Consider the following 22,088-nt stretch of genomic DNA (forward strand, 5'->3'; position numbering starts at 1 on the left):
CATATAGAACTACAGGGACGATGGATATGAAATGTGACTAGATGGGAAACAAACAAAGGAAGTAAACGCAAGACCTAAGGCATAAACATACAAGCATCAACAAGAATATAAAGAACTAAAGTAGAACAACTAAACATAATAACAAGCAATTCACAGTACGGGGAATATCAGCGTACACGGGAAACATGAAGGACTAATAACATGGACGATAGAGAGACTAACTATGGGTGAAAGCAAACCAGAACTAAAGACATAGGGAAGACTTAGGGAGAAGGAGAGAGGGGGAGAGAGCACGAGGAAGTAAACTAAGGGAAACACTTACAAAACGGCAGACTCGCATATACGAATATCACGGGACAGAAACCAAGAGAAAACGACAGAGGAATTAGCAAGGGCGAAACACCAACTAAACACAACAAAGAGAGAGCGTAACAAGGAACAATGGCCGACAGGGAGCACTAGACACAACAGGGAATAAATACACAGAAACACTAGGAATAAACTGTAACGACGGTGGGTAGGGACAAACACAGAACCAAAAGGAGCACCTAAATAGACGCGGACTTCTCAACGCGCAAAAGAAAAGTAGTAGCTGGCTGATTGCAATAAAAGCTGCTCAAACAAAAAACCTTTCCTACACAAAACAGCAACGGGATAGGAAGGATTTTTATTAATACTTCCAAGAGAGCAGAAAGATGTCCCTTAATTTAAGTAGTTGTAGAAGCCTCTGAACATCTTGGTACAATCAAAGAAAGTTTGCAAATTCTCTTTAATTCATTTACCAAGGAGATAATAGTTTACACTGCCATATCTTTATTGAAGGCATAATAGAAACTGAAAGGATCTGAGTCAGGTATTATGATCAGGTCTGGTACAGTTGTGAACTGCCCTATCACAAAAAGAATAGTTTAGATAAATTTAGATTTAGTTAAAGTAATAATTTATATTTAATAGACTAATGTCAACAATCCACCGTCTTAATTGCACTGACATACCGAATTACAGAATTGTTTTGTAATTTAGCCTATTACTGTCTATTGTTGCACCATAGGGTCAGTCCTCTATATGTCATGTATATATTGTAGATTTTTGACAGTAAAGTTCACTTTGACTCATTAAAAGACTACAGAAATTAACGGACTTCTGCCTCCGTCACCAAAAGTAGACATATAATATACTGTCACGGTGAGGCGGCCCCCTACCGGCCGCCTCTGTCCACAGCGGCTGTTGTTGTTGTTGTCTGGTGACGTCATGTGCGTCCCTCAGGTGGGCGGAGCCCGTGATCTGTCTCACCTGAGGGTCGTTTGTTTGCCTATATATGTCTTGTCTTTGTACCAGTTGACCGCTGGTCATTATATCCTTAATTTGGAGATAGTGCACGGGTTTTAGGTTTGCACACTTTCTATTAAACCATCATTTTTCCCTGAGACTTGGCGTGATCGCTTCCTTTTCGTTGCTCACCCCCGCCCGTCACATATACAGAAGAATTTTATGCAGAATTTACTGAACCCATGTTGTACTGACAGATTATAAATTTGAAAATGTAGTTAAATGTACACATCATTATGGAGGCTGCATAAAAAATACTGCATACCAACATGTATCAGAAATCTCACAAGTGTGAAGTATGATCATTGTGTTTGGCTGCTTTGCTATCTCAGGGCTTGATTGGGTCACAACCGAGAGTTTACCCAAGAGGCTGGATCAGGCAGCATTAACAGTAATCATTATTTATTATTACTTTCAACAAAAATAAGTAGGGGAGAGTGGGGTGATTTGTGCCAGGGGGGAAGTTGTGCCACCCCCTGTTTCTAGGGAACCAGAGAAGAAATTGGTTATGTGACCATTAATTTTTGAAAAAACATTCATTTTACTCATCCTGCAAAGAAGAGAGCCTCATTGCATAAGAGGAAAGCACTTTTAAGTTCAAAAAACTGTTTTTTGCCTTTCAAAGTAAAATTCCTATGATCAAAGATTTTTGATTGTTGTGTCCAAACAGTTATAGAGAAGTATGAAAACATTTTACACATGTTTTAGTACTTTGGTAAGCTACACTATGAGTCTATGCAGCTAGCATGATGTTAGCCCAAAACTACTGGATGATGCATTTTTTCCCAAATGGTGGGGTTGGGGTGATTTGTGCCATAGGGCCTGGGGTAAGTCTCACACCCACTTATGAATATTTTAAACATATTGTTTTTTTTTTTGTAGTTGTACATTTTATTCTTATATTTAATCACTTAAACTATGTGACATTCTTAATTTTAGACCCAAAATAGAAATAGACCATCATGCCACGGAGTTATAAGAGGAAGACAGGCAGGGCTTCCACTCCACTAGAGGACATGGACAGAGTAGTGAAGAGGTGGAGAAGGGAAGTCTATTGGTCAGGTGGCGAGGGAGATGAGCATATGCAGGATGTCATTAAAGTAAAACATGGAGAAGAAAAAGATAGATGGAAAAGAAATAGGATATAAAAGAACTGGACTTATTTAAAGCGTATAGCTTCAACTTATGCAAATGTAAATGTAAACTGCAATGGATCAATAAGGGAAAAATTAAGATATATGCTAATTATGCTAAAAAACGTAATATTTGCTACTGTTTTTGTTTCATTTTGAACTGAACTTTGTTCTGAAGTGTTAGGCCTTGTTTAAGAAAATTTATCTTTTGTGTGCTCATGTGGCACAATAGGCTTGTAGAAAATTAGCCTTTGATGTTGTAAAGTAACTTTAAATAAACCTTGAATTAGTAATTTTGTATTGAATTTGTCTAGCTTTTATATAGCATTCCAGTTCTTGAGATCAAAATATATTATTTTACTTCAGTAATCAATGGCACAATTTACCCCAATGTATTCTCTCCAATGGCACAACTTACCCCGCACTGGGGGCAAGTTGTGCCACGAGACCACTTTTTTTCAAAAAGCTGTATTTCGTAAATACTGTATTTCACATCCAAAGTGACTGATTCCAGGGATGCACCACATCCTGAAATATATGTACATATTTTAGTTGGAAGCATTACTGTCATAGTCTCACTTTAAAGTCACTTTAAGTAAAAACTGGCACAACCCCACTCTCCCCTACTGGTAAAAGATTAGTTGTGCTGTTTGTTAAATAAGATGTATTATATGTAGGGGTGAGCATAGATAATTTTTTTTTATCTAGATTAATCTCACTGAAATCTTGAAATTAATCTAGATAAATCTAAATAAAAATGGCTCATTCAGAATATGCGTGCTACCCAAGCAATGACTAAAAGTCAGTCTTTGAGATAGGGTTTCTTAATACAGAGGGTGCATTAGACCACGGGCTCATCTCCTGTTTCCAAAATGCATCAATGACTGCTTGAGAAAACGGTTCTACTTTGATACTTGAAGAAAAAAAAAACATGCTCAATAAAATGTAGGTTACTCGTGTTCGACGGTTTATTCAGTTAAACATGAAAATAGTACTGTATGCCTACATACTTTAAATCAAATCAAATCAAATATATTTGTATAACGCTTTTCACAACATATGTTGTCACAAAGCGCTTTACAGGATTTACAAGGTTAACAATACTAAAATCCCAAACCCCTAATGAGCAAGCCAAAGGCGACAGTGGCAAGGAAAAACTCCCTAGATGGTGGGGAATAGGAAGAAAACTTGGGAGGACCAAGACTCAAAAGGGAACCTATCCTCCACTTTAAGAGGGCATATTCAGTCAAACATGAATTTGTAAGCCTACATACTGTACATTAAAAGGGGTTGATAACATGTTTATTCAGCTAAACATGATATTTGAAATGTAAGCCAACATTTAGTACATTTAACCTGTTTTCGGCGGCGGCGACTCTTCCCCTGGGCTGCATCAGTGCTTGACCAGCGTCAGCAGCATTAGCAAACGGGTGCTTTGTGTTTAAATGGTACTTCAGACTGGTAGAACTCCTACAATAAACTAATTCCACGTTGCATACGGTGCAAACAACTTTAGTCTTGTCAAACCTGGCGACTTCGTGGCTGCATCCATGTAAGCACATGTGCAATTTGTTGTGGTAGTCTGTAATTCACAGGTTTGAAAACTCGTTCTCGCCCCCTACTGCGCAATTTGGTTAGGAATACACCCGAGCTAAACTATCAATGTGAAAGTCATCATAGTTTGCTTAAGCCCCCCGCACACAGCGAGTGCGTGTCCGTTTGCTCAGCTAGTTGCTCGCTGTGTGCGGGGGCTTTACCTATTTCGACACAGTTCTTTAAGAATAGATTAATGGCGATATTTTTTATATCGCCTGATAAAAGTATCACATTATCGAACGCCGTTAACGCCGATAACGGCCCACTACTAATTATAGTCTGTATTAAATTGTTTCATGACCAATGAAGAAAAAATCACATTGTTGGTGTGATGAGTGGAGAAATGCATCTAATTCCAAGGGATGCAACCGTGTCATTCTGCTTTGAACATGATCCTCATATCATTTTCTGAATAGGTTTTATGACAATTCATTCCAATGAACACTTTATTTAATCAGTTACTTTAAAAAGTGTTAATATTAAAAAAGTAACTACAATCTATCTTCTTATACAAAATGGACTCAGTATCTGAAAGCCTGTGCCTTATCTAATGTAATACATAATACATTCAGGAAACCCTTTCTCTAGACACTCCTACAGATACTGGCAGTATGGAAAGACAATAACACAGGTGGTGGAGTGTTTCTTTTCTTTTAAATAAAGCATTATTCTCTTTGATGCTTTTATGAAGCTTTACTTATCTGTGCCCGTTTCCACTCCACACACACACACACACACACACACACACACACACACAATTGGAGAGAGAGGGAGAGAGAGAAGGGGGGGGGGGGGGTAGGGGGAGTTGGAAAGTCACAGGAGAGGGCAGGCCCATTCACTGAAGGAACATCTGTGACTCTGCAGTCTGCCCTAACTTACCTCTTCCAGTCCAGTACGCTGCAGAACCCTGGCCATGGAACACCTATGAGGGTGTAACTTCATTCAGTAGGAGTCCATCTCCACACACACGTTCTGGTAAATCTAACCCTTTTCTCTTTTAATCTGCTGTGATTCAAGATTTTCGAATGCATGTCTCCTTTTGCTGAGTAGTATTTGGATTTTGCAGAATGTGCATTTTGGTCTGCGTCTGAGAAGACAAGCTGTTTGAGATCCTGTTTATTATAACTGATAAGCACATACAATGCAATGTCACTGATGTAATAAGGGCTTGGGTAGAAATTCTTCTGGTGCATGTGCTTCTTGAGCAAAATAAGCACATTTGGTGCATTTTTCATTTTATGGTTGTGCATCCAGGATATTTTAAAATGTATTACATCTCCTTTTAAGAACCATGCAATGAAACGTGATAGAAAATGAAGCATACCCAGATCCTTTTGTGTTTGCATTTTGCCTCAAGGTCTTTGCAAATCAATGAGCATGCAGGTCTCCACAGCTTGACACATCTCTGCACAGGGAGCATGTTGAAGACATTAGGAAGTTATCTGTCCCATGTTTGTGTCACTCTCACATACAAAGAATGAATGAAATAATTAATTTTTTTCCTTCTTTTGAGATAAAATGCTTTATATTAGCTCTAGAAGTTGTTTCTTAAAAAGGCTGGGAAAGGGTGGGTGAGCATAGTAAAAACAGGGGGGGGAGAGGTGGGGGATCCCCAACACGAGTAGGATGTTAGTCACGCTATGAATGATTTGGAGGATAGTGGAAAACCCCTGGTTAGTCAGAATGGTTCGGTCCTCCATAAGATACTGGATTTATGCTTTTGATTATTTGGAATCAATTCAATGGGTTTTCTGATATAATGTTTTGGCTTTCGCTTGGTGCCTGAGGAAATGGGCTGTCATTTATTTTCCCTTCATGTTGGCAACTAATTGAAAATGATTTACAGCAGTTGACATTGTAAAAGAGAATTTCTAGTTGAGAAAGCAAAAAAGGACTTGTACAAATATAGTGCCTGCCAGAAAAAGGTGATTCCACCTAAGAAGGTCCATGACACAATAACAGTGAATATTAACATGCTAAATAATGCACCAGAACACTACATTTAATTTGGTCCAATCTAATTCGTTTCAGTAATGAGAGCTGTAAAGATATTTAAAAGATTAGTCAATTAATGGTTAAAACATAAAATTATGTATTTAGGTATTAAGCAGTTCACACTATGAGCAGTACTTCATCTGGAAGACAGTGAAGAATCAGCTGTCCAACAAGGTTTTCTGTATCCCACATCTATTTGGACAAAACCCACCAGTATGAAATAAATCTTATACAAGTATGCCTGTGAACAGGAGGAATTATCCAACCACATTCCACAAAGATCTCCATGTCATGTTTTGGATACTACATGCTGAGGATAAATTTGAGTCATTTTAAGGGTGTAATTTTGAATTACAGCAAAAGATGTTTAAACATGTCACATTCCATCTACATTATTGTTCCTGCCTACGTCAAATCAACCTGGAAAAAGAGTAAAGTGTCTAGAGCACCCCAAAAACTGACCAAAGGTCAGTGAAAGGGTTATGGAGCAGAAAAATGCCATATGGCAGAAGGTACTGGCTGACAGACACACATGTACATGGATATTTAGTGGGGTTTAGTGCAACATCTCTACTTGCTCTAGAAGGCTGTGGTGTTGCATGTTGCATAACTCAAATGTCAATTGAAACTCTTTCTCCTTTGTCATGAGTACATGTGTTTGGTCACTGTCCAGAACTGGAATTTCACTGTCTGACACTGTAAATGAATTCCATGTGTGATTGGCAGAAATGTAGAAAAATCCAGTTCTTAGGAAAAGCCAGTAGGAGGGTGTATGGCAACTGCTTCATGCAAACAGTGCTGAGTTCCAGATTACCACCCCCCAACTCCCCCGCACTGAGATTTGGGAAAGCACTACGGCAAGAGGCAAGCACTGTCATGGCAGTGGGAGTCTGTGAAAATTTATTGAGGTCATGGAGCACAAATCCCTATTTACATAAACTAAAATGCATAAACTATATCTGCTGCCAAAGCTGCTGCTTAATTTTGAAAGCTGCTCATCTTTGTCTAATTATAGATATGGTGATCATGAGGACAATGATGCAAACCTTTTGAAAAAGCTACTCTTCATATATTACTCTACACCAGCAATTATTTCTTCTTCTGGAGAACTGTGACAAAATAAATGGTTTCCCCAACGGAGCAACAATTGGAAGGAGTTTTTTAAAAAAGAATTCTGCTCTTAGGTCAATCCTTCAAGTCTCAGCTAAATGGTGATCAGTAAACAGATTTTATAAATGATGCTGGAGCATTATAGAATTTAACTGTACTCAAGTTGTTTGGCTGTCTTAAATCAATCAGTCTCTCTTTATTTGGGTAATTGCCTTAGATTGGTTTATTAATGAACCATTATTTTTGTTGGCATGAACTCAATCTCACTATAGCTCATCATTTGCACCACAAATGCAATAAAATAACTTTCATTGTCTTAAACAGCCTTTTTAAAAACAAAGAGCATGCTGTTCATGTAACAAGCTATCAAACACTTTGCTTTAACATCCACAAGACCATTCTTTGGAGATCACCTAAGAAATGCATGTCTTATTTCTCTTTAGGTGCAAAACTGGAGCTTGGCACTTCAGGAACATGGGTTGCAAAACAAGATCCATGCATTTTGTGCTTTGGTGTCTGTCCTTCTTGTTCCTTCAATTGTTTTGCACAGCACAAGATGAGGACATGAGATTAAGTAAGATGCTTCTCTCATTCCCAATCCTATTGCATGGAGACTGCCATCTCAGATAACATCACCTAATTAATCATGTTCAATGCAGCTGTCTCAATTCACATATAATCTCCTAAACTGGTGTTTTTCAATGTAGTGCTTAGGGACCCTCAAGCAGTCCACGACTTCGCTCTGTCGTTATTCCCACTAGATCTGTTCTTGTTATTTAGTGTTTTTGATTTCTCAGTCTAAATTGTTAGATGGTGGGACAGAGTAAGAACATGCCCTGTCAGGGGGTCCCCAAGGACTGGACTGGAAAATGTTGTCTTTATATATTTGGTTGCAAATAAATTCCAAGTTCTGTACGTAGTGCTTTTAATGTAGTGTTTAAAACAAACAAACAAATAACAGAATAAAGATGAACATGCCTCTCTTTCCAGGTTGTAGAACAGCCCCGAGTGATTTAGTTTTCATACTCGATGGTTCATGGAGTGTGGATGACACAAATTTTGAGATCGTTAAACGGTGGCTGGTGAACATCACATCAAGCTTCAACATTGGTCAGAAGTTCACCCAGGTTGGAGTGGTCCAGTACAGCGATTCACCCGTCCTGCACATACCACTGGGAGAACATGACATAACCGGAGACCTCATTGAAGCCATGGAAACAATAGAATATATGGGAGGCAACACCAACACAGGAAAAGCTATCACGTTTGCCAATGATAAGCTATTTGTGGAGTCTAAGCGTGGTCCGAATGGGATTGCAAAAATCGCTATAGTTCTGACAGATGGGAAGTCACAAGATGCAGTTCTGGAGGCTGCAGAGGCTGCAAGGAAGAAAGGAATAATCCTGTTTGCTATTGGTGTTGGGTCTGAGGTTGAGGATGCAGAGCTGAGGGAGATCGCCAACAAGCCGTCCTCAACATACGTCTTCTATGTTGAAGACTACAAAGCCATTTCTAGAATCCAGGAAGTGATCCGACAGAAGCTGTGTGAAGGTAAGACATTTCTTAGATTTTCAATTTTTTGATCTGTGGTCACATGAACACATTCTGTAAATTGTTTCATAATGTTGAAATTCATATCAACATTAAATTACATTTGGCAGGTTAGGATAACCCTAAATGTTCTGGAGTATAAATCAAGTCCTGAGTTTTACCAGGTTAACATAGAAACCTAAGGGTACTGGAGTGTACATCAAGACTTGACCTTTGTTTTGAGGTTAAAGTGCCTATATTTGTGTTGAATTTGTTCTAAGAGGTTACATCTGTGTCCACCTGGCTCTATACACACAGGCAACAAACTCTATTCTTCATCACATAGGTCAGCACTTAATGTATTCAGAACATTTGGCTGTTCTTACCTGTTCCATAAATATAAAATAAAATAGTGAAATTACAAGTGTGTTTTATGCAATATGTGAAAATGGTAGTTTGATTACTTTTGTCTAATTTTATATACACAACCAGACCATGTATGACAGACACAGAGAAGCATTTATCCTACCTCTGCCCACAAGTTCCTCATAAGTCTGAGATTCTAGCAGCATTATATTAGAAATAGCACATGTGGCTCAAGTTTCTTATTATGCTATTTTGACATGTTTTAACACTTAAAACACATAATGCCAAAATCTTATCAAATGTGGAATAGAGGTGCTAGTCAAAAGGCACATTTATATGTTTATTGGAAATAATGGGGTAAACCCATTTGACGTAGTATTTTCGACAGTTCTAATCATGCATTACCGGTATATTCTGGAGACTGTTAGCATTAAATCAAATAATCTGAATAATAATAATACCTTAGTCTGTAGTGTTCTTTAGGCAGCCTGCATACTTGCAAAATTTTACTAGATTCTAATTGCCAACACTACAATTAAATAAAGTCCAGGATTCCTTCAATCTCAGTTTTCCAACTATTCATCCTAAGAGTACATGGAATACATTTCCATAATGAATCACAAAAATAAATGAATCTAAAAGTAGATTCATAAGTATGAAGGACTTAAAGGGCTTCAATAACCTAAAGGTCTTTGTCAAGAAACAGAAAAAAGGTTTCAACAACAAGTGTAGTGAAATGTGATCTTGTTTTACTCCCTCCAATACAGAGACTGTATGTCAGACAAGAATAACCTTTGACTCTCGGGATGAGAAGGGATTTGATATTCTTCTGCATTTGAACCTGGCCAAAAAAGCCAAAAAGATCCAAGGATCCTTTTATGGATCCAAAGCGTACCAGGTGACGCCCCGGGTTGATCTAAGTGAGAGTACCAGGTACAGTCTGGAAAGAATGGCGCAGCTCTTAAGTTAATTTGACATGCATCAAATTTAATTTCAAATATTCTGATTATTTTGATATCCATAGGGCCTTGTTTCCTGTTGGGCTTCCACCATCTTATGTATTTGTGGCCACGGTTAAGTACAAAGGCTCAGTGCTGACAGAAGACTGGGATTTGTGGCGGATACAGACTATGGATGGGGAACCTCAAATGGCAGTAACTCTAAATGGCTTGAACAGAACAGTCATGTTTACCACCACAAGCAGAGCACCGAGTGGAACTCAGACAGTGGTTTTCACTAAGTCACCAGCAAGGGTAAATGCATTCACATACCACTACAATACTCACCACCTACTACCATTTCAGAGTAAATACTCTTGATACTAGACCATCATTCTCATAATTTGCTGAAAAGTCTTTAATTTGTAGCACTAAATCTTTACCCCTAAATACTCCTGTAATCTCCAAAGAGGAACATTTTATGTACCTTGGTCTTAATCACATCAGTGCTTATTGATCAAGATGCTGTTATGAAGTAAAGGACGCCTGCATTAATATGGAGGAGTTTATTTAGTAATAAGTGTGGGACTAGCTGTACTAAAGCCTACTAAACAAACAAATGAACTGAATAAGGAATGGTTTTACATTATTTTGCAAGTAGCCTAAATGACAATTACAACAACAGTCCACTAAGGAAGGACTGCACGTTACAGCAGCAGTATGTTATACAGTTCAGCAGTCTGACCTCTAAATGTCATGACTGACCATTAAGATCCGACTATTCCACATAGTCATATAATTCATATTCTCATTCCTAATTTCTTAAGGCCATTTTCATACATTAATTAATCATACAGATTTTTATACAAAAAATATTTATGAAACACAAATATTCAGTTAGGTTATCTGAAGTTGACAGTTTGAAATATACTACTAGACCTTCCATTTATAACTGTAAATAATCTGACATGTTTTATTTAAAGCATGTTACTCGATAGCTACTGTGAATTGTAGAGTATGGAATGAGAACCATGATGCATCTTTGGTGTAAGGGATATAACACTTAGTGCTGTTCCTTAATAACTCCTGATGTTTATTGTATGTCTGAATACAGAAGCTTTTCGATGAACAATGGCACCAGCTGCGTCTGCTGGTAACAGAGGAAGATGTTACACTTCATGTGGACAACATGGAAACTGAATACTTGCCGTTGGAGCCAACTATTGGCATTTTCATCAATGGAAAAACACAAGTTGGGAAATATGTTAGAAAAGAAACAACAGTTCCTGTAAGTATGCCAATGATTATGTAAAACTATAACTTAGTTACCATACCTCAGGTATGTAATTGATGTAATTATGGATGAACTTTCCAAGGGTAAAACACACATGCATTTTGTGGAAAACAGCAATGAAGATATTAAAAAATGTCACAAAGCAGCTTTACAAGTGTCCGAGTCCAAGCCCCCAGTGAACAAGCCAAGGGTGACAGTGGCAAGAAAACATCCCTAAGAGCATGATGAAGAAACCTTGAGAGGAACCAAGACTCAGGAACCCATCCTCCTCTGGCCGACGCCGGTCACCATGACAACAATTTAAAAAGAGAGATAAAAAAGGAAAATATATAATCATCGTCATCCCCACACCCCAACAGTGGGAACCAAAACCCATGCACCAAGTTCAACCCAAGAGCTACTGCCCACAGACTGAAAACCATGTCAAGACTAAGTGAAGAACTTGTAGATGTGCTGGAGGATGTGAATGCAGCACTACAATCACTACAACAAGCTGATGTACACCACAGAAACAAGATGTTTGTGTAGTCCAGTGGTTCCCAAACTTTTTCTGCCGTGCCCCCCTTTAGTAGATGAGAATATTTTTGCGCCCCCCCCCCCCCCCCCCCCCCAATATTTACTAGGGATGCACCGATTCACGTTTTTCACTTCCGATACCGATTCAGATATCTGAGGCTTAGTATCGGCCAATACCGATCTGATAGAGTTAAACTGTGCTGAATCGACTTAAAACATTTTTTTTTAAACACAGACATATTGAATATTGAAAATTCTGCACCAGTATAGCACACTTAAACACACATATAAATATGTAAAAACAACACAACTTGCATTTGTTCAGTCAGTGCAATTATGAATATAACATTGAATGTAAAATAAATAATACCAAAGAACCTGAAACTTACAAAAACAATAGGTTCACAACTTTGGTCAAACATGAAAAAAATTAACTGCAAGAAACCTTTTAAATGGTTCAAGAATTCTAAATATAATTAAAAATAAATAAGGAGATGAAATAAGAGAAACAGCAATACATATGTGGCTAGTTTGCAAGCGCAGACATCACGCAGAGCACAAAGCATATAACGGCCAGAAATATGTGTACTGTCTCTTTAAGGGAGCGAGTTCTGCTTTCGGCTTTCTGCCGTAGACCGACTCAGACCACTGCTCTTTATTTTATTTCTGTAAGTAACGCATTCAATGAGCTTTGGACAACTCACCAGTTCATGTATGAACAGTCAAGTAGTGCTGGAGCCCAGGTTTATTTTGGTCAACCAGCAAATAAACGGACTAAGTGGAATAGCACCAGCGCGAGTACGAGTCAGTGATTCACCTCTCCTCTTAATATTGACACATGTGCACGTTTTACTTCAATCAATCAATCAATCAAATTTTATTTATATAGCGATTTTTACAACAGTTGTTGTCACAAAGCAGCTTTACAAGTGCCGAGTCCTAGCCCCCAGTGAGCAAGCCAAGGGCGACACTTACAAGCTCTGCGCCCCCCCTGCAATAGCTCCGCGCCCCACCTACGGGGCGCGCCCCCCACTTTGGGAACCACTGGTCTAGTCGATGAACAGCGTCAAGGAGCAGTACCCGCCGTTGAGAAGGAGGTTAGAGGCCAAAATAAATGCAACACAGAGATAGGTTAGTCACCAGAACTGCAGAGCATTCTGAAGGTGATTAAACTACCTGAAAATTATAAGATGTACCAATGGCAGCTCGTACTAAATGTTTTGAGGGGAGTCCAACCAAACTGAAAAATCTAAACACACACAAAAAAATCAATACAAGTGACATATCCAAGAGCAGAGGTGGGTAGAGTATTCAACAATTATACTCAAGTAAAAGTACTGTTACTTGAACCAAATTTTACTCAGGTAAAAGTAAAAGTATGCATCCAAAAATTTACTTGAGTAAAAGTTAAAAAGTACTTTGATTATAAGCTACTCAAGTAGTGAGTAAATGCAGAGTACTGTCTCATGTCAGTAAATTACTGTGACGGGCAGGGTGAGCAACTAAAAAGGAAGCGATCACGCCAAGTCTCAGGGAAAGAGGATAGTTCAATTGAAAGTGTGCAAACCAAAAACCCGTGACATAGTTCCAGATTAAGGAAATAATAACCAGCAGTCAACTGGTACAAAAACAAGACATATATAGACGAACAAACGACCCTCAGGTGAGACGGATCACGGGTCCCGCCCACCTGAGGGACGAACATCACATGACCAAAACAGGACAGCTGCCGCTGTAGATGGGGGCGACCGGCAGGGGGCCCCCCCACAACGTGACAGACCCCCCCACCAAAGCCGCACTCCCCTCCGGATGTGCGGCATACAGCGGCAGCACACAAAACAGAGCAAAGGGGCGGGAGGGCGGGGACAAGACAGGGACCTGTTCCCTGCCATCCTGGAGCTGAAACACAATACACACATATAAGCTCCTCGTCACAGGACGCAGACAAGGCAGGGACCCGTTCCCTGCAGTCCTGGAGCTGTAACATAAAAAGACAAACAGGTTAGCTCTCCTCCTTGCGCGGGACCCTGGACCGACTGGGCCGCCAACAAGATGAAAAACACGCCCCGGTCAGTCACAGGGCCCTCACGCCCTAACTGGCCTTAGGCCGCTTGAGCCCCACAACGGTGTGCGGACCGTGAGCACCTAGCTCACCACACGTCACAGGTGTGGATGTGTGCAGGCTGCCACACTGGGGTGCGGCCACAGCAACCACCTCCCGAACCTACCTCTTCATTCGGAGCTGACCCCTGCCCATTTCGCTAGGGGTCACCCCAGACTCCTGGGGAGTGAACCCCTCCCGGGGCCCCTCATTGCAAGGTGGACTCCTCCACCCAACCCAGGAGCACCAGAGACCAGGGCCCTGGCAATCCGCAACAGGGACGCGCTGGTCACCTCGTACAAAAAAGTCAACTGGTACAAAAACAAGACATATATAGACGAACAAACGACCCTCAGGTGAGACGGATCACGGGTCCCGCCCACCTGAGGGACGAATATCACATGACTAAAACAGGACAGCTGCCGCTGTAGACTGGGGCGACCGGCAGGGGGCCCCCCACAACGTGACAATTACATAATGGAAAACATGATGTAATTTAGAAAACAATATCTTTTAATGATAACGAAAATTATTTATCATAAATAAATATAATATATAAATATTATTTATTATAAATAATATGTATTTTTGTTTGTTCTTAATTATTAGGCCTGTGTAACTTCCAGTGGTGAACCGTAATTATTGTGTGACGCTCGGGGGTCGGCGAAGGACGAGACACAGAATCCTGCCTTTTTGACTGACATCACTGACATCACTGACAATCAAACAATGATTGCGCAATAGCGCATGGATAACAAACACTCACACAGCAACGTGTAGACTTTAGACAATGACGAGCACAGGACACTGCGCGAGCGCACATTAAATAGACAAACCACATTAGCCCCACGTGATCACGAGACGATTCACAGGTGAGACTTATTAATCACACGACAAAACCCTAACCACGTATATCCACTGACGCAGACAAAGCACGTGGACAACGTTGACACACGCCCAAAAGGGAGGGGCCGGGGTCCTCAACGTGACATATTGGCCATGGTCCTTCACTAGACAGAGCCAAATGAAAACATGACCGTAGTAGCCTATTAAAACACGTCCATAACACTGTTGTCGTCATTGCGTCTACTACGTGCAATGTACCTACACAACTTCTGCTTCATTTAACCTCCAAATGAGTCAGTTAGAAGTCCAAACATCACAATTTATTCACAAATGTTAGCAAATTATTAATAGCTGAACACTTATTTGTTATAAACATACCTATTGATTCGCTAGCAGATGAGCTAAAGGCTCACAAGACACCAACCACGCAAAACTGACGCACGAGGACCAGCGAGAATAGCCTGAGACCATTGGACATGCCCCCACCATTCTAATTTGAAACCTGATTGGTTGATGAAACTGCCAATCCATAAAAAAGCTCTCAATGCAAAAGGCAAGGGTATGCGACCAGAGACTGTATATATAATACATAATCAACCTGTATATATAATACATATATATAATACATAATCTAATAGTCTGTTAGAAATAAGCCACCTAGCTAGCTACTACTGAACAAAGATATTGTTTCACTTAAACAAAGTGAAAAAAAGCTATTGGCTAACAGAGCCAAACATAAAAAGCACGGTTAGTTTGAAGAGGTTTAATGTGAATGACTTCTACTATATATACATAATTAATCGTATATATATATATATATATATATATATATATATATATATATATATATATATATATATATATATATATATATACATACATACACATGGTGGGCCGTTAACGGCGTTCGTTAATTTGATACTCTTATCGGGCGATATAAAAATTATCGCCGTTATTCTATTCTTAAAGTTGGGTTGGGAACTGGGTCAAAATGGGTAAGCAAACTATGATGACTTTCAACTTGATAGTTTAGCTCGGCTGTATTCCTAACCAAATTGCACAGTAGGGGCGAGAACGAGTTTTCAAACCTGTGAATTACAAATCGTACGTGTGTTTACATGGATGCAGCCACGAAGTCGCCAGGTTTGCTTGTACTAAAAGTCGCTAGAAGTCGCTAAATGATGTCATCACCTAATTTGCATAATACATGTTTTTTGAAGCTGTAAAGGAATAATGTTGGGAGAGAAGAAAGTGAGTAAAAACACCCCAAATATGTTAGAACTACAAATGAACAACATCTGTTGCCTTTGAAATAGGCAGTCACTTCTCAAAAGAACTACATGACTAATGATTTGTATAAATCATTTTTACGTAAATTACAATTTTTTTTTAGGTTTTTTTGCTGTGTTGTTAAATGATAGTATAAGAGTAGCAGTTAACAGGAACTAGTTGGCATAGAAATCAACCTTACAATACAGGCAGTATGCCCGTGTATCATCTCCAATACACGGCTTCAACCAGCCTTTATAATTCAGGATTTGATTCCCACTCTTTTCTGTATTTTTGAGAATAGAGTTTAGAGTGAGACATGATGAGCAAGTTAGCTAGATGTTAAGCTTTCACAGAGACGCACACACTGTGGAGAGTTAGCTAAATGTAAATGGGTGTAAAATGGACACAAATTAAGTATTATATCGCGATCGATCGCTCGCTAGTGGTTGGCGCCAGAGCGAACTAGTAACTCATTGAATCATAGATGTGGATCAGAGGTAAATAAACTAGATTTTTTTTTGGCATGAGAAATCGGAAGTGTGGCGTGAGAGCGTGTGAAGACGGTCAAATGCGTGTGTCTCACGCTCAATGCGTGAGAGTTGGCAACCCTGATGTAGGCTTACAAATTCATGTTTAACTGAATAAACCGTTGAACATGAGTAGCCTACATTTTATTGAGCATGTTTTTTTTCTTCAAGTATTGTTGAGGGCTTTAAACTTCTACCTACCACTTTAGCCCAGCGTGTTCGTTTGATGGGAAGGAGATAGCAGGAACCACCATACCAAAATTATAGCAATAACAAAAAGGCCTTTGTTAAAACAGAGATATCTCTGGGGATCTCACATTCTAACATTTTACATCAGAGAGACCCAACAAGTGTTTGTACATGCCGTCTTTATATACGATTTCTCCGCCCCCAAACGCTCAGCTCTTCCATACCTTACATGGTATTGTTCTTCAAGCATACAATACTTCTCTTTCTTCTCTGCAACCCCAACACTTTTCCCAGATGATGGACTTATGGTTCCTGTCTATGGACTGATAGTAGAACAGCTTCCTCAAGCAGTCATTGATGCATTTTGGAAACAGGAGATGAGCCCACGGACGTAATTTTGGGGGGGGGGGGCGGGGGGGACATGTCCCCCCCACTTTTTCAAAAGCCGGCTTTGGTCCCCCCCAGTTTTTACGGTTAAAACCAAATATTTAAATAGCGACGAATCCATGTCCCCCCCACTTTTGAAATCAAAATTACGTCCATGGATGAGCCCCTGGTCTAATGCACCCTCTGTATTAAGAAACCCTATCTCAAAAACTGACTTTTAGTCATTACTTGGGTAGCACGCATATGAGCCATTTTAATATAGATTAATCTAGATTAGCAGGCTGCGCATGTGCGACAGAATCAGGCCCGTGTAATGTCACGTGTGTTTCCACGCACCTTCGCGAACTTAACCATCACGTTATCAGTACCAGTATCTCATATAACGTGTAATGTTTTAGAACAGCAGGAGTGACGCAAGTGCAGATTTTTGAATATTTATTAAAAAGGGAGTAACAAAACACTAGACTACAACACAGAAGGCAGAAATGGACTACGCTAAACACAGAGGGGAAGACACAACCAAACGGGTAGGCAAGACAACTGGGAAACGATAACACACATGAGAACATAACAACCCAACAAGCCACTTAAACATTACGGGGAGAACATTCTAGAATAATAAGTGGATTACATAAATTTGCTGGCGAATTAAGATGGCTAGCTAGCTTAATAGATGCACACAGTATATGGTTTTGTTAAGATTTGTTCTAGTATAGCACATATTATTTAATGGTAGTTTGTTTTCAAAACTTAACATATTCTCTCATGTTTTGCCATGGAATTACAAGAGGTGGTATCTAATATCTGGTATCTAATACAAGTGAATAGTCGGATTGGTTGTGAAACGAAATACAGTCACAGCTACATTTGAAGAGCTTTACTACTTCAATGTTCAACATAATGAGAAACTGTAAAGTCAAAGTCATATTTATTTATATAGCGCTTTTCACAACACACGTTGTCACAAAGCAGCTTTACAATCTTATGGGTCCAAATCTCTAATGAGCAAGCCAAAGGCGACAGTTGCAAGGCAAAACTCCCTAGATGGCAGGGATTAGGAAGAAACCTTGGGAGGACCAAGACTCAAAAGGGAACCCATCCTCCATTGGGCGGCCCGTTAACACAGTGTAATACAACTGTTGTTTATGGATAAAAACCTACAGAGTCCCTGCGTAAAATTATTAGTCCAGAAACACTTCCGTTGTGTTGTGGCTGGATTTGCAGCGTTTCTGAATTTGCAGCTTTCTGAATATTGAGCTTTTTTTTTTTTTTAAAGTTTTTAGCTAGTATTACTACTTTCACAATTATTTTTACTTGTAAAATGTATTTACTTTCACAAATATAATTTACACACGTTTATATGTCTAGATAGAATTTAATCTCTGGATAATTTGATGGGGGTGGTGCCCCCTATTCACTAGCCACCACTGAGCTGTGCATATCTAAGGTCTTGGAGACTAGGTAGATAGATAGATAGATAGATACATACTTTATTGATCCCGAAGGAAATTTAGCAGCCAGTAGCAGTAACACCAAACAGTTAAGGAGACACACAGCAATTTCACAAAAACGTATATGACATTCACAAACAATACAAAGACTATACAATACAAGTGTACAATTATCCAGTATCCCGACCAGATTGGTAAAACTGGAAAAAAATGTGCAATGACCAGTAGTGCAAATAAATGGCATGTGCTTAGAAGTGTCAAAGTGTCGAAGTATAAAAGTGTAAAAGTGACAAAGTGTCGAAGTGACCATGATGGAGTGTCATCTGTCCCCCTCCCTCTTCCGACTCCACTGGGAGGAGTTGAAGAGTCTAATCGCTCTCGGGACAAATGATTTTCTGAGTCTGTCAGTGGAGCTGCTCTGTGACAGGAACCTGCCACTGAACTTGCTCCTCTGGTCCATAATGATGGTGTGCAGTGGGTGACCATCATCCTCCATGATGGAGAGCAGTTTGCGCATTGATCTCCTCTCCACCACCGTAACCACAGAGTCCAGCTCCACACCAACTACAGACCCTGCACGCCTGACCAGCTTGTCCAATCGCATCTCGTCCCTCTTCTTGATGCTCCCTCCCCAGCACACCACAGCGTAGAAGAGGCAGCTGGACACTACAGTCTGATAGAACATCTGCAGGAGCTTCCTACAGATGTTGAATGACCCCAGCCTCCTCAGAAAGTAGAGCCGGCTCTGCCCCTTTCTGTACAGGAAGTCTGTGTTGGTAGACCAGTCCAGCCTATCATCCAGGTGTAGACCGAGATACCTGTAGGTCTTCACCGTCTCCACATCAACCCCCTCAATAGAGACAGGCTGTGTGGGTGGTCTGGTCCTGCGGAAGTCCACCACCATCTCCTTGGTCTTGGAGGTGTTAAGCAGCAGGTTGTTCCTGTTGCACCATGCTGCAAAGTCACCCACAAGGTGTCTGTACTCCTCCTCCTGTCCTCCTCGTACACAGGCCACAATGGCAGTATCATCCGAAAACTTCTGCATGTGGCACGTCTCAGAGTTGTACTGAAAGTCTGAGGTGTAGAGTGTAAAGAGGAATGGAGAGAGTACAGTCCCCTGTGGAGCTCCTGTGCTGCTGACCACAGTCTCAGATGTACAGTCCTTCAGCCTGACGTACTGAGGTCTGCCAGTGAGGTAGTCGGTGATCCAGGAGACTAGGTGCGGATCCACCTTCATCCTCACCAGCTTGTCTCTTAGTAGGAGGGGCTGTATGGTATTGAAGGCGCTGGAGAAGTCAAAAAACATGACTCTCACAGCACTGCCCCCCCTGTCCAGGTGAGAGTGGGTCCGGTGGAGAAAGTACAGTACGGCATCCTCCACCCCCACTTTTTCTCTATAGGCAAACTGCAGAGGGTCCATTGCATGTTGGACCTTGGGTCTGAGCTGGTGTAGAAGCAGACGTTCCAGGGTCTTCATGACGTGTGATGTAAGTGCGACTGGCCTGAAGTCATTGAGCTCACTGGGGTGCGGTTTCTTTGGTACTGGAACCAAGCAAGATGTCTTCCACAGTGTGGGGACCCTCCGCAAGCGCAGGCTCAGGTTGAAGATGTGCTGTAGGGGGGCCCCAAGCTCAGCAGCACAGGACTTCAGTAGTCTGGGACACACCCTATCTGGTCCAGCTGCCTTCCTAGAGTGGAGTCTCCTCAGCTCACCTCTGACCTGTTCTGTAGTGAAGGTGAGTGGAGGGGGAGACAGGGGGGCTGCAGTGGTCTGCTGGGTGTGAAGGTGAGAAGAGGGGGGAGTGGGGGCTGTCCTGTCTATGTTGTCTGCCCATGGGGGGGGTGCATGAATAACAATAGGAGAAGGTGAGGTGTTGATGTCCAGGCAGTCAGAGACTGAAGTAGCAGGAGAAAAGATGAGGGGGGAAGTGGAGGAAGTGTCAGCTGGAGCCATAGGGTCTTGAGCAGGGCAGTCAAACCGGTTATAGAAGGTGTTGAACTCGTTGGCTCTCTCACCGTCACCATCTGTGGCACTGTTCACCCTCTGCTTGCAGCCTGTGATGGTCTTCATACCATTCCATACCTCCCTCATGTTATTTTCCCTCAGCTTCTGCTCCACCTTCTTCCTGTAGGAGTCCTTGGCCTCTCGCAAGTGGACTTTGAGCTCCCTCTGTACACTCCTAAGCTCCTCCTGGTTGTTGTCTTTAAAGGCCCTCTTCTTTTTGTTCAGAAGGCCTTTAACACTGCTGGTTATCCAGGGCTTGTTGTTGGCAAAGCAGCGTACAGTTTTCACAGGAACAACCACGTCCATGCAAAAGTTCATGTAGTCAGTCATGCAGTGTGTCATCCCCTCGATGTCCTCTCCATATGGCTCCTGCAGAACACTCCATTCAGTGGACTCGAAGCAGTCCCTGAGAGCCTCTTCAGCACCAGGAGACCATTTCCTGAAGGAGCGTGTTGATGCAGGTTGTCTACGGACCTGGGGCGTGTACTGGGGCTGCAGGTAGACCAGGTTGTGGTCAGATTTTCCAAGAGGGGGGAGGGGTGTGGCAGTGTAAGCTTCCTTTACATTAGAGTACAGGAGATCAATGGTTCTGTTTTTCCTGGTGGGACAGTCAACATACTGGTGGAAAGCAGTGAGTACTGAGTCCAGCGTGATGTTGTTAAAGTCCCCGGAAATTGCTATGTAGGCCTGCGGATAGCGAGTCTGTAGTCTTGCGATGGATGAGTGAATGACGTCACAAGCGATCTCAGCGTCAGCACGAGGAGGAACGTAAACACAAACAACAATGGCGTGCGATAGCTCTCTGGGCATGTAGTAGGGCCGTAGACTCACCGCCAACAGTTCAACATCCCGGCAGCAGATGATCTCCTTTACAGTCACATGCCCCGGGTTACACCATCTGTTGTTCACATACAGCACGAGCCCCCCGCCTTTGGATTTGCCGCTCTGTTTTGCGTCCCTATCCGCTCTCACGGTGGTGAAGCCGGGAATGTCCACGTTAGCATCGGGAATGTTGCTGGTTAGCCACGTTTCCGTAAAGCACAGAATGCTACACTCCCGGTACAGCCGCTGGCTACTCACCAGCGCCGCCAGTTCGTCCGTCTTGTTGGTCAGTGAGTTCACATTCCCCATCACCACGGAGGGAATCGATGGTTTAAACCTCCAGCGTTTCTCAATGCGCTTAGCCTTTAGCTTAGCTCCAGCTCTACACCCGCGGTAGGGTCTGCGTAGCTCCGCCGGGATTTGATGCATCTGGCCGGTGCGTCCCTTTGTTCTAAGCGCCAGGAGCTCGACCCTCTTGTACACAAAACTTGTTCTTGACGTGGTCGCGATAGTAGATTCCATGTCCATAGGACACACTAACTTATCACTAAACTAGCGATAACACCAAACAAAGATTGAAAAGTGAAGAAAAGTGGCTAAAAAAGTTCACGAAGACGGAGCTACTGGAGTAGGCAGCCGCTCCTCACGGCGCCGGAAACTGTCAGTGTAACAGGTCTTGGC

General features: G+C 41.5%; 1 protein-coding gene across 1 annotated transcript in view; it reads left to right on the forward strand.

The window, feature by feature from the left end:
• The first annotated feature begins 7,107 nt into the window (after window positions 1–7,107).
• Window positions 7,108–22,088, forward strand: part of col21a1 (collagen, type XXI, alpha 1) — a 43,926-nt gene continuing 28,945 nt past the window's right edge. Inside the window, exons 1-6 of the mRNA XM_076974129.1 lie at window positions 7,108–7,237; window positions 7,607–7,737; window positions 8,154–8,714; window positions 9,827–9,992; window positions 10,084–10,312; window positions 11,112–11,285. Coding sequence (XP_076830244.1) covers window positions 7,638–7,737; window positions 8,154–8,714; window positions 9,827–9,992; window positions 10,084–10,312; window positions 11,112–11,285 — 1,230 coding nt within the window. The 5' untranslated portion in view covers window positions 7,108–7,237; window positions 7,607–7,637. The remainder of the gene's footprint in view (window positions 7,238–7,606; window positions 7,738–8,153; window positions 8,715–9,826; window positions 9,993–10,083; window positions 10,313–11,111; window positions 11,286–22,088) is intronic.

The sequence above is a fragment of the Brachyhypopomus gauderio genome, chromosome 15 (genome assembly GCF_052324685.1).
Source record: "Brachyhypopomus gauderio isolate BG-103 chromosome 15, BGAUD_0.2, whole genome shotgun sequence".
Lineage (NCBI taxonomy): Eukaryota > Metazoa > Chordata > Actinopteri > Gymnotiformes > Hypopomidae > Brachyhypopomus > Brachyhypopomus gauderio.